The sequence below is a fragment of the Hyperolius riggenbachi genome, chromosome 3 (assembly GCF_040937935.1).
Source record: "Hyperolius riggenbachi isolate aHypRig1 chromosome 3, aHypRig1.pri, whole genome shotgun sequence".
NCBI classification, from domain to species: domain Eukaryota; kingdom Metazoa; phylum Chordata; class Amphibia; order Anura; family Hyperoliidae; genus Hyperolius; species Hyperolius riggenbachi.
The window spans coordinates 35,602,540-35,614,946 of NC_090648.1; the positions used below are offsets into that span (position 1 = coordinate 35,602,540).

Below are 12,407 nucleotides of genomic sequence, written 5' to 3' on the forward strand. Positions count from 1 at the left end.
CGTTCCTCGTTCTCAACGAACGATTGTTGTCGCATGTGTGTACGTAGCATAAGAGACACAGAAACAGCAGGAGAGTCGGGCAAATGGTATTATTTTAAAAGGAAAAATCCACATCCTTCTCAGTTTAGGTTCCCTTTAATTCTGTCCCAGCCCCCCTGGCTCTTGTGCCCAATGGCAGCTGTTATGGCTGTTACCACCCGAGATTTTCCCTCCTACTGTAGAGAGAAGTCTGGAAACTTTTGAACAGAAAGTGAAACTTCAGTCTCCAGACTCCATCTTCTCCTGCATCTGTGTCTCTGTACACAGCATCAACATGGTAAGCTGTGATCTGTGCTCAGCATTGTATGATATTACTGCTTTATGTAATAATAAGTGTGTATCTATAATCAGAGTAACAGTCATCTAGCAGCATCTATGGCCAGCACGTGGCCTGCTGCAGAGTCACACTATGGAAGAATCTGTACATTCCAGACCTCCATAGAGCTCGTCTTTCACCAGCACCCCTCACATCAGCCACTCCCCATCCTCCATAGAGGTACATACAGTGCTTGGGGTGTATCCTGGCGATAACAGCATTGTTCATTCCTGAATCAGGGCCCTTATCTGTTTATCGCCTGATCTGTAAAACCTTTTGTTTACCCAACTAGCAAAATAAGGCTATGTTCACATTATAAATCGCCAGCGTTATTTCAACCGCTGAGCAATTTATAGCGATTTTTTTTATTATCGCCTTTCTAAGTGCTTTTGCAGAGCAATTCTTTCAGGAAGTGAACTCTTTCACCCAGAAATGAGTAAATACAATGCAAATATTCATAGAAGCAAGCTCTTGGGAAATCGCTATACAGAGTGCGATTTCCCTATACCTTCTATTACAGCCAAATCGCCCCGAAAATAGTACAGGCAGCGCTTCTATAAGCAGATCGCAATCGAACCACTTACATGTGAACACTCTCAAAGGGAATCATTGCACAATCGCTTTTAGGGCGATATCTGAAATCGCCAGCACTTAAAGAAAATCTGTAACGAAAAAATGTCCCCTGGGGGGTACTCACCTTGGGTGGGGGAAGTCTCCGGATCCTATTGAAGCTTCCCCCATCCTCCTCGGTCTCACGGTGGCGGCGAAAATCCTCCCGGAGCGGCGGCAATGTAAATATTTACCTCCGTGGCTCAGGCGCAGTATCCGCTCTTCCCACGGACATAGGCGGAAATAGCCGATCTCCGTCAAGCCGCTCAGGCGCAAGTCGCCTGCGCAGTAGAGCGGACCCGACGGAGATCGGCTATTTCCGCTTATCTCCGTCAGAAGAGCCGAAACAGCGCCCCCACTGGAGCCTGGAACGGTAAATATTGAACAGGCTGTCGGATTTGTCGCGCCGGCTTGGAAGGGCTGCAAGCGAGACCCCCGTTTGACAGAGGTGGACGGGAGAAGCCTCATCAGGATCCTGAGGCTTCCCCCTCCCAAGGTGAGTACCCCCCAGGGGATGTTTTTTCGTTACAGTGTCTCTTTAAAGGACTACTGTAGTGGGGTAGGGGGGAAAAAAGAGTTGAACTTACCCGGGGCTTCTAACGGTCCCCCACAGACCTCCTGTGCCCGCGCAGCCACTCACCGATGCTCCAGGCCCCGCCCCTGGTTCACTTCTGGAGTTTCTGTCTATGAAGTTGGAAAACCATTGCGTCCTTGCTCCCGCTGGTGTCACCAGGAGTGTATTGTGTAGGCCCAGTACAGTCTGCACTAGGGCTGCACGATTTTAGGGAAAAATTGAAATTGCGATTTTTCTCTCAGAAATTGCAATTTCGATTTTTTCACGATTTTTTTAAAACAAGCTTTAGCATGCATGTCCCGTGTATGAGGGCGAGGTCAGGGTCTGTCAGGTTGATGGCAGGGGGCTGAACATGATCTGGAGCGTATGATGGCGGCGAAGGGGGGTGGAGCCTAGCTGTGGCGGGCTCTGTGTCAGACCATTTAGCTGTGCGTTGTATTTCAGGCAATGCACATTCAGCCTGCTGTGAACTAAGTCCTCTATGATGACCCTGGGCTGGGGCTTAAAAATAAACAATGTGCGGCGGACGATTGCCTAAGTCCCGGGCAGCGGGGGGCAGTTCATGTGAATACGATCTGGTGATCGTCAGTATCTGCCGTTTTCAGAGTGCCCGCTGTCTGTACGCTTGGCCGCATGGTCCGCCTACCGCTGCGTCGTCTTCACACGAACCGCGGTTTAGGTTTAAAACCGCAAAACCGTGCAGCCCTAGTCTGCACCTGCGCAGTTTGCTCCTGGTGACATCAGCGGGAGTGAGGACGCAGGCGCAGTGGTTTTCCGACTTTAAATTCGGAAATTGCAGAAGGGGACCGGCACATCGGTGAGTGGCTGCGCGGGCACAGGACGTCTGCGGGGGACCATTAGAAGCCCCAGGTAAAGTCAACTCTTTTTTTCCCCCGACCCCCCCCCCCCCCCCCCTACAGTACGCCTTTAAAAATCACAAATGCTCATAGTGGGAAAAAGCCCTAAGTCTTATGCCTAATACACACAATGAGATTTTCCGTTCACTTGGAAATCAGATCAGACATGCTGGAAATAATCGATCTGCCAGTAAATCTGCCAGAAAATCTTAACGTGTGTACCTAGCATTAACCTTCCTGGCGGTAACCCCGAACATAGTTCGCGGTAAGCCGCGCAGGAGGTTTTCTCAGGCCCTACTGGGCCGATTTGAATAATTATTTTTTTTTTTGCTGTACGCAGCTAGCACTTTGCTAGCTGCGTCAGCACTTCGATCGCCGCCGCCCCGCGCTCGATCGCCGCTATCCGCGTCGCAAGACAGCCCCCCCCCCCCCTAGACCCCTGCGCTGCCTGGCCTGTCAGCGCCAGGCAGCGGCAAGGGGTGGATCGGGACTTCCTTAGACGTCACGACGTCCATGACGTCGGTGACGTCATCCCGCCCCGTCGCCATGGCGACGGGGGAAGCCCTCCAGGAAATCCCGTTCTTTGAACGGGATTTCCTGATCGCCTATCGCCGGAGGCGATCGGCGGGGCTGGGGGGATGCCGCTGGGCAGCGGCTATCATGTAGCGAGCCCTAGGCTTGCTACATGATTTAAAAAAAAAAAACAAATCAAAAAAACGGCTGCGCTGCCCCCTGGCGGTTTTTAATAGACCGCCAGGAGGGTTAATGCTGGGAATACACCATGAGATATTTTTGGCAGGTAGATGGTCCGATAATTTCTGACAGGTCTGATCTGATTTTTGATAGTTTTACTGAATCGTTTCTCATAGAAGTGAATAAAACACTATAGGAAAATCAAAAAGTGAATCTGCTGAAAAATCTCAACGTGTATTCCCAGCATAAATGACACATCCGGGCTGTAGATCTACTTACCTGGGGCTTCCTACATTGCAGGTGCCGGCCACTGCGGTTCCATCCTCTGCGCCTGCGTGATTGCACATGCGATCGTGCTCATGTAGCTTGGAGCATTCTGTGCAGAACACTCCAGGCCACGTGAGCGGGATCGCGCTGGCGCAAAAGCCACCGACCTGGTGAGGTTGGCATCTGCAATGGAGGGGACCAGCTGGGAGCGGAGCTGCGGCGAGGGACAGATAGGCTCTTAGGACCTGGAGGAAGCCCCAGGTGATATTTTTTTTTCTTTTTTACCTTGGACCTGTCCTTCAGGGCTTGTTAACACTGTGAGCATTTTTGTTCGTTTTTAAAAAAAAAAATTTTTTATTTAGCGCTGGCGATTTTAAAACGCTTGAGCAATGTTGCTCTATGTGAGTGTTCTGACATGAGCAATGAGCTTTCCTTACAATCGCAAACACGGGTCCTGCACCATTTTCTGAACGTTTGCGCTTCAATACAAAGTATACTGAAATTGCAAAACTCTTGAAAAAGTGCTTTGAAAAGCGATTTCCCCAGCGCTTTTAAGAATACATTATATTTATTCAGTTCCAGGTCACAGAGTTCACTTCCTGATTGTCTTCAGGAAGAAAAACTTAAATCGCCAGACAAAAGCGCTTAGAAAAGTGTAAATCGCTTTAAAAGCACAGGGAAAAGCGCTTTAAAAAGCGCTCACAAAAGCGATTGCGCTAGCGATTTATAATGTGCATTAAGATGGCCATGCATCATTCGACTTGGCAGCCGATCGACCATCCGATTTGATTCTTAAAATCGAATAGAATGAAAATCAGTGTCTCCAAGAACATGCCCGCTCAACAATACCACCAATTTCGTGCTGACATTAGTCACATAAGTCGGTCGGACATAATACAATAACATTTCTATAGCGCTTTTCTCCCGTAGGACTCAAAGCGCTTAGGCGCTCTCAGATTCAGTAGTAGGATGAAGTATTCACACAACAAAAGTTATATTTCTGCAAATGCCAAACTAAGCAGGTGGGTTTTCAGTCTGGATTTAAACACGTCCAGGGATGGAGCTGTCCTGATCTGTTGAGGTAAGGAGTTCCAAAACGTAGGGGCAGCATGACAGAAGGCTCTGGGACCAAAAGTTTCCGAGTGGACTATGACTGGATTATTAGAACCTGTGGATCTGAGAATGCGGGGATTGCTACGCAGCTGCAACATATCTTTCATGTATCCAGGGCCCAGATTATTCAGGGATTTAAATGTCAGTAGGCCGATCTTGAATAGGACCCTCCATTCTATAGGTAGCCAGTGTTGGGAGTGCAGGACTGGTGTTATGTGGCAGTGACGGGGTTGGTTGGTTAGCAGTCTGGCAGCAGTATTCTGTATCAGCTGTAGGCGGTTTAAGACCTTTTTTGGAAGGCCAGTGTAGAGGGCATTGCAGTAGTTCAGTCGGGAGGTAATGAAGGCATGGACTAAAGTTTGTAGATCTTCTGGGGGGACGAGGTGCTTGATTTTGCGATGTTCTTAAGGTGAAAATAGGATGATTTCACCACAGCAGAGATGTGAGTTCTGAAGTTTGAGGGCTCGTTTCCACTGTTGCGGTGCGGAATCGCCTGGATTCCACCGCTGATGAAATCGGATGCGATTCCCCATGCGTTTTTTGCCGCGAATTCGCATAGTTGAGGGTATATGCGATTTTAACCATGTCACTGCCTGTGTGAATTTACATCGGTACCTATGCGAATTCGCGGCAAAAAACGCATGGGGAAAACTCATGCGATTTCCCTATTAAATACATAGCATGCGATTCGCATGCATTCCACTCTCAGGCGAATTTGTTGGCTCTTTTGTGCGTTTTTTCACTGCTCAAAAAAACCCACATCACCAACGCAACAGTGGAAACAGGCCCATCCACTTGTATACCATGTGCGAATCCGCATGCGTTAGACGCATGCGGATTCGCGATAGTGGAAACGAGCCCTAAATCCCAATCAATTAGAACTCCCAGGCTACGCACATGATCGGAGCTGCGTAGATCCGTGCCTCCTATTCCCAGTGGTGAAGACTGCAAGTTAAGTTGTTTTGTTGTCCTGCGCTGCCCTCCGATCAGAAGGACTTCAGTTTTGTCTGCATTCAGTTTCAGCCAGTTGTCATTCATGCTGCATGATGTGAGACCGACCAGGTGCATGGCGGTATCAGCGAGTGATATCAGGATGAGCGATGAACCCCCAGCACTATTTTCCCAGGGTATACAGTGAGATGCAAAAGTCTGGGCAACCTTGTTAATCATCATGATTTTCCTGTATCGTTGGTTGTTTCGATAAAAAATGTCAGCTAAATATATCATATAGGAGACACAAACAGTGATATTTGAGAAGTGAAATGAAGTTTAGTGGATTTACAGAAAGTGCGCAATAATTGTTTAACCACTTCAGGACCACCCCCCCTAAAGACCAGGCTATTTTTCACAAAAATGGGCACTGCAGCTTTAAGGCCAAGCTGCAGGGCCGCACGACACAGCACACAAGTCATTTCTCCCCCCCCCCCCCCTTTTCTCCCCACCAACAGCAGAGCTCTCTGTCGGGGTGGGGTCTGATCGCCCCCAGGTTTGTTTGGTTTTTTTTAATCAATATTTATAGTATTTTTTTTTTTTTTTATTATTATTATTTAAATTACCCTCCCTCCCCCCCCCCCCCCCCCCCGTTTGCCTATCACAGCGATGGGCTGTGATAGGCTTCAGCGGATTGCTTCTGAGTCCCCTGTACAGCGCTGCTGTAGATCGCAGCGCTGTACATGTTAATTAGATGGCGGTTTTGTCATCCTAACATTCTTCCGAGCGGAGGTCGCTCAGACCAATTTTATATGCATATTAGGGGTACAGCTATGGGGTCGAATGTGACCCCGTCCTACGCAAATATTTATATGGCTGTTTATGAGAGGTTTGTTTATTCTAGTTCCCTTTTTAGGCAACATTCGTTGCAATGGTTTTGTTATATCGATGATATATTTTGCGTGTGGGCGGGGCCACATTCAACCCTTGTTGAGTTCACTGAGGAATTGATGTCTAATGCTTCATACACACTTGAGATAAAAGTCTTTGGAAAATGCAAGATCACAGACCAATTTTACCCCCTTCCATGCAGTATGAGAGCCATACCTACACAGTCTATTCTATGGAGCTGAACTCCCCATCAGATAGAAATCTTTGCAAGGTGCTGCACACAAAGATGCCTGTACACACTCAAAAGATCATTATCTGCAAAAGATCTGTTCCTGCAAAAGATCCATTCCTGCAAAATGCATTCATAGTCTATGAGATCTGCAGATCCTCATACACACTTGGTTTAACAGACAATCATCTGCAGATCAGATCAACCAGGATGGATCTTCAGATCTGCAGATGATTGCCAGATATGCAGATGAATGTCTGTTAAACCAAGTGTGTATGAGGATCTGCAGATATCATAGACTATGAATGCATTTTGCAGGAATGGATTTTTTGCAGGAACAGATCTTTTGCAGATAATGATCTTTTGTGTCTGTACAGCATCTGTGTGTGCAGCATCTTGCAAAGATTTTATCTGATGGGGAGTGCAGTTACATAGAATAGACTGTGTAGAGTATGGCTCTCATACTACATGGAAGGGGTTAAAATTGGTCTGTGATCTTGCATTTTCCAAAGACTTTTATCTCAAGTGTGTATGAAGCATAAGTGTAGAGATATCAGATTTACATTGCATACTTCTATGGAGCAGGTCAATTTTCTGGACACTTTGGTTAGTGTCCGGGATGGGAGACTGGTTACAGACCTCTATACTAAGCCCACGGATGTAAACTCCCTTTTGCATTATGGGAGTTTCCATCCGTGGGCCACTAGGAGGTCTGTCCCAGTCGGTCAATTTCAGAGAGTGCATAGGATGGTTGGGGAGGATGGGGTCAGGACACAGAGATTTGATGAGATGCAGACTAAATTTGTACATAGAGGTTAGGCCCGGTTCACATTAGCGGTGGCCGTCCGGAATCGCCGTGCCGGAGCCGGACCGCTTGCAGAACGGACGGAACGGACGCACGGCAATAGCAATGAAAGCCTATGCGTCCGTTCACATGCGTCCGTTCTGCCGGACCGGAGCCGGATCCGGACTCCGGCGTCCGTTCCAACATGCGCTATTTTTTGGTCCGGCTCCTCCGGCAGCCGTATCCGGGGCGGAGCCGGACTGCACCATCCGGCCAATACAAAGTAATGAGAACCGGAGAGCGCACAACACACTGGCTACAAAAACCGGACGTTCTACCCAACTTCCTATGCATTTTGGATGGGGACCACATGGAGTTCACAGAGTGGGGCAGCAGCGATTTCATGCTGGAGCTCTAGGCAGCAACATGTCTGATATAAGTTTGATAACGAGGAGGCGAACAACAGAGAATTCCCAGGTATACGAAAAATGCCTGGATCCATGGTCCCAACTGCAGTCTCTGTATCCACGGATGGTCTCCACACGTCCACCTGTCTCCAACAATGACCCCAGACCCTTCTGCTGACCTCCCAGACCCCAGGTATTTACAGGTTGTTATCTCCTTAAGAAACCGGATCCGGACCGCAACCGTGTTCACACCGCACGGAAACCGGATGCAAACGGACCGGATCCGGATAGGAACCGTACGGATCAGGTCCGGTCCGGATACGGTGCGGTCCGGACATCCGGTGCGGTTTTGACAAAACCGCAAGTGTGAACGGGGCCTTACACTGAAGATGTTGTGCAGGCTGCACGTAGCAGAGTGCTAGAAGGTGGAGAGAACCGGGTTAGACATACAGAGGACAGTCAGAGGTTACCTTTTGTGACTAAATACAGTACTGAAAGTGAAAATATAGCCAGGATTATCAAGCATCATTGGCATCTTCTTACAGACAGTTTTCCTGAAATTCTGCAATTTCGCAACCCTCCTATTATTTCTTATAAAAGAGCGACAAACTTGAGAGACCAACTGGTCCGCGCTGATATGAGGTGTAATAGAGGGGGTCTGTCAAAATCTAATCGCATGGGAACATTTCCCTGTACGAACTGTGTTCATTGTAGTTCAGTTATTAACCATTTCTGCCGCCCGGACGTGAAGCTCACGTCTGGGTGGCTGCTCAGCTGCGCTCTCCCGCTCTTGCGCGTGATCGCGGGCGCGCCCCGTGTCCCCCAGTAGCCCTGGGATCAGTGAAAGGGAACATGGTTCCCGATCACTGATCCCTTTCCCCCGCAGAAAAACCGAAGCGCTCACCCGTGAGGCTTCGGCTCTTCTGCCTGGACAAATTTCTGCATCCCCCTTGTACTTCCGCTTAGCGAGAACGAGAAGTACAAGGAAGGAAAACAAAAATGAAGGTGGCCATCTTGTGGCCAAATAGTAAAACTACATCACAAATTTTTCACATTTTACACATATAGCAACATTAAAAAAATAACTGTTTATGTCCCACACCATTATGTTCCCCAAATAAAATTTTTAGTAGAAAAAAAAAATTACAATAAAAAATAAATAAAAAAAAGACAAATAGTTACCTAAGGGTCTGAACTTTTTAAATATGCATTTGAAGGGGGTATACTACAAACATTTTTTTAAATTTATAAGCTTATAAATAGTGATGGGCGCAAAACGGAAACGATGCACCTTTATTTCCAAATAAAATATTGGCGCCATACATTGTGATAGGGACAACATTTAAATGGTATAATAACCGAGACATACGGGCATATAAAATACATAGGTTTTAATTATGGTAACATGGATTATTTTACAGCTATAATGGCCGAAAACTGAGAAATAATGAATTTTTTTCAATTTTTTCTTATTAATCCTATTAAAATGCATTTACAGTAAAGTGGCTCTTAGCAAAATGTACCACCCACAGAAAGCCCAATTAGTGGTGGAAAAAACAAGATATAGATCAATAAATTGTGATAAGTAGTGATAAAGTTATTAACGAATGAATGGGAGGTGAAAATTGCTCTGATGCATAAGGTGAAAAATCCCTGCGGGCTGAAATGGTTAAAGAGAATCTGAAGCGAGATTAAAAACAGCTTTTTACCTTATATTCAACAGGGGCTTGTCTGCCCCTGCTAAAACGCCGCTATCCCGTGGCAGAACGAGGGGTCTTTACCCCCCAAATCCCCTCCGTGGTGCCCGGGGAGTGCTTCCTGTTGAGGCAGAGCTAATGGTTGTAGCCCTGCCTCTCAGCGCGTCTATCAGCGCGTATCTCCGCTTCTCCCCGCCCCTCTCAGTCCCTCTCAGTCTTCCTTCACTGAGAGGGGCGGGGGAGAGGCGGAGATCCACCGCTGATAGACGCGCATGGAGGCAGGGCTACAGCCGAAAGCTCTGCCTCCAGGAGCAGCAATATCTACGACCAAGTTGGTTGTGGATTTTGCAGAGGGGGGGGGGGGGGATTTGGGGGTAAAGACTCCTCGTTCTGCCGCGGGATAGCGGCGTTTTAGCAGGGGCAAACATGCCCATGTAGAATATAAGGTAAAATGCTGTTTTTAAAGCCGCTTCAGAGTCTCTTTAAAGCGGAATATAACCCTGCATTTCAACTTTGCTCTAAAACATTATTTACAGTATATTATATGCAACCAGCATTTTTTTTTTACTAGAACAGCATTGGAAGGGTTACACAGGGCTTTAAAGTCCCTAGAGATTTCTGCAACCGAATCCGAACTTGAGTTAGATACTTTTTGTTTACAAATATGTGTTTATTATGACTCATCTCTCTCACTGAGAAGGAGCTTGGAGGACAGCCAAAGAGATGTATCTATTGATAAACAGTTACACACTAACTAAATAGAATGTAACCATCTGAATGTCTGCACGGAACTTAAAACCTCTGTGTTTAACCCTTCCAATGCTGGTCTAGTAAAAAAAAAATGCTTTTTGCATATAATATGCTGTAAATAATGTTTTAGAGCAAAGTTGAAATGCAGGGTTATATTCCGCTTTAAGGGTCAATTGTACACCCACATTCTGGTGTTAAGTTTAAGATACGCGACTGTTTCACATGCGACTCTTATGTAGTTTATGCATTAAAGTGCCTTTTATATATTGGGCAGACAACGCAAAAAATAAACGGTTATCATCGCACAAACATGCGATTAGAGAATCTTTGACTGACCAAGCCGTAGCTTTTCATTTTAAACAGGTTAATCACCAAGTTAGCCAGTTGAGATATACGATTATTGAACATGTTGCGCCCTTGAGGAGCTTGGTGTAATTGCCTTCTTAAAACAGAAGGAAATTTGCAATAATTCAGTTATAAATGAACATTTGTGGTTGCCCACAATGCACTGCTACTAAATATGCAAATTACCCCTTTCCACCCTTGTTAAGCCAGGCAAGCATCCAGAACCGCTGGTTTATAGCAAGCCTATAGCTTTAAGTTTTACACAGCCATATCAAACCCACATGTAGACAGCCTGTTTCGGACATTTGGTCCTCATCAGTACATGGCAGGGATTGATAAGGCTGTATGAGATAGGGCTTGGTCGAGTACAACAGAGTAACCAAGCAGCTCAGGGTGACCCAAACTACTAGGAATGTATAGGGGGATGAAAGGAACCAAAAAGCCCTCCTACTAAAAAAGCAAAGCTTGGTGTAATTGCCTTCTTAAAACAGAAGGAAATTTGCAATAATTCAGTTATAAATGAACATTTGTGGTTACCCACAATGCACACCTACTAAATATGCAAATTATCCCTTTCCGCCCTTGTTAAGCCAGGCAAGCATCCAGAACCGCTGGTTCATAGCAAGCCTATAGCTGAGGAGGTGATAGGGATAAAAGGTTGCTATACAGAGAGGCAGTTTTGATCAAGAAACTTGACACTATGGAGCCTCCAGGCTTAAAGAGACACTGAAGCGAGACTAAATCTCGCTTCAGGTCTTATATATAGCAGGGGCACGTGTGCCCCTGCTAAAACGCCGGTATCCCGCGGCTTAACGAGGGTCCCTTCACCCCCAACCCACCCCCCGCAAAAGATGGTCGGAAAATGGTCGCTGGCTGTCTCTCTTCCTGGAGGCAGGGCTAACGGCTGCAGCCCTGCCTCCCAGCGCGTCTATCAGACGCGCATCGCCGCCTCTCCCCCGCCCCTCTCAGTGAAGGAAGACTGAGAGGGGCGGGGGAGAGGCGGAGATACGCGTCTGACAGACGCGCATGGGGCAGGGCTGCGGCGGTTAGCCCTGCCCCAACCAGGAAGCGCTCCCACGCTGCACGGAGGGGGTTTGGGGGGACAGGGACCCCCGTTAAGCCGCGCTATAGCGGCGTTTTAGCAGGGGCACACGTGCCCCTGCTATATATGAGGTCTGAAGCGAGATCTATTCTCGCTTCAGACTCTCTTTAAATCGAGAGCTTGATTTATTGCCTTTTATTTAACTTTGTTCTTTGTTCCACATGCCTCTCTGTGTGTCAACATCTATGTGAGTCAGCAGTGTTGATTGTAAAATAAGCTTTCTTCTGGCTGTTCCTCTTTAAAGCCAATGGGTACCGCTGTAAAAATAAAAAAGTCAGATACTCACCTAAGGAGAGGAAAGCCTCGGTCCTAATGAGCCTTCCCTCTCCCGGTGCCCTCGGTGCTGCGCTGGCTCCCCCGTTCGCGTCCGCCGCCGCAGGGACTTCGGAGGTCTTCGGGAGCACTCGGGTTTCCGAAGACGGGCCGCTCCATACTACGCACGCGCGAATGCGTCATAGAGGGCACTCGCGCATGCGTAGTATGGAGCAGACTGTCTTCGGGAGCCCGCGTGCTCCCGAAGGCTTCCGAAACATCCCTTCGGCGGCGGAAGTGGCAGTATTTGACCGAACTGGTCGAATACTGCTACGGGGGATCGTGCGCGGGACCGGGCACCGGGAGAGGAGAGGGAAGGCTCATTAGGACCGAGCCTTCCCTCTCCTTAGGTGAGTATCTGACTTTTTTATTTTGAAAGCGGTACACATTCACTTTAAATGTCACTCTTGCTGAGTGCTAATATTATCATCATATTTTTAGTATAACCTATTTTGTTACCCTGCCGCTCTCCTCTATGCCCCTCTAACATGT

General features: G+C 47.4%; 1 protein-coding gene across 1 annotated transcript in view; it reads left to right on the forward strand.

The window, feature by feature from the left end:
- The first annotated feature begins 235 nt into the window (after nt 1-235).
- LOC137560919 (protein mono-ADP-ribosyltransferase TIPARP-like) overlaps nt 236-12,407 on the forward strand; it is a 50,992-nt gene continuing 38,820 nt past the window's right edge. Inside the window, exon 1 of the mRNA XM_068272091.1 lies at nt 236-316. Within this exon, the coding sequence (XP_068128192.1) occupies nt 314-316 (3 nt within the window). The 5' untranslated portion in view covers nt 236-313. The remainder of the gene's footprint in view (nt 317-12,407) is intronic.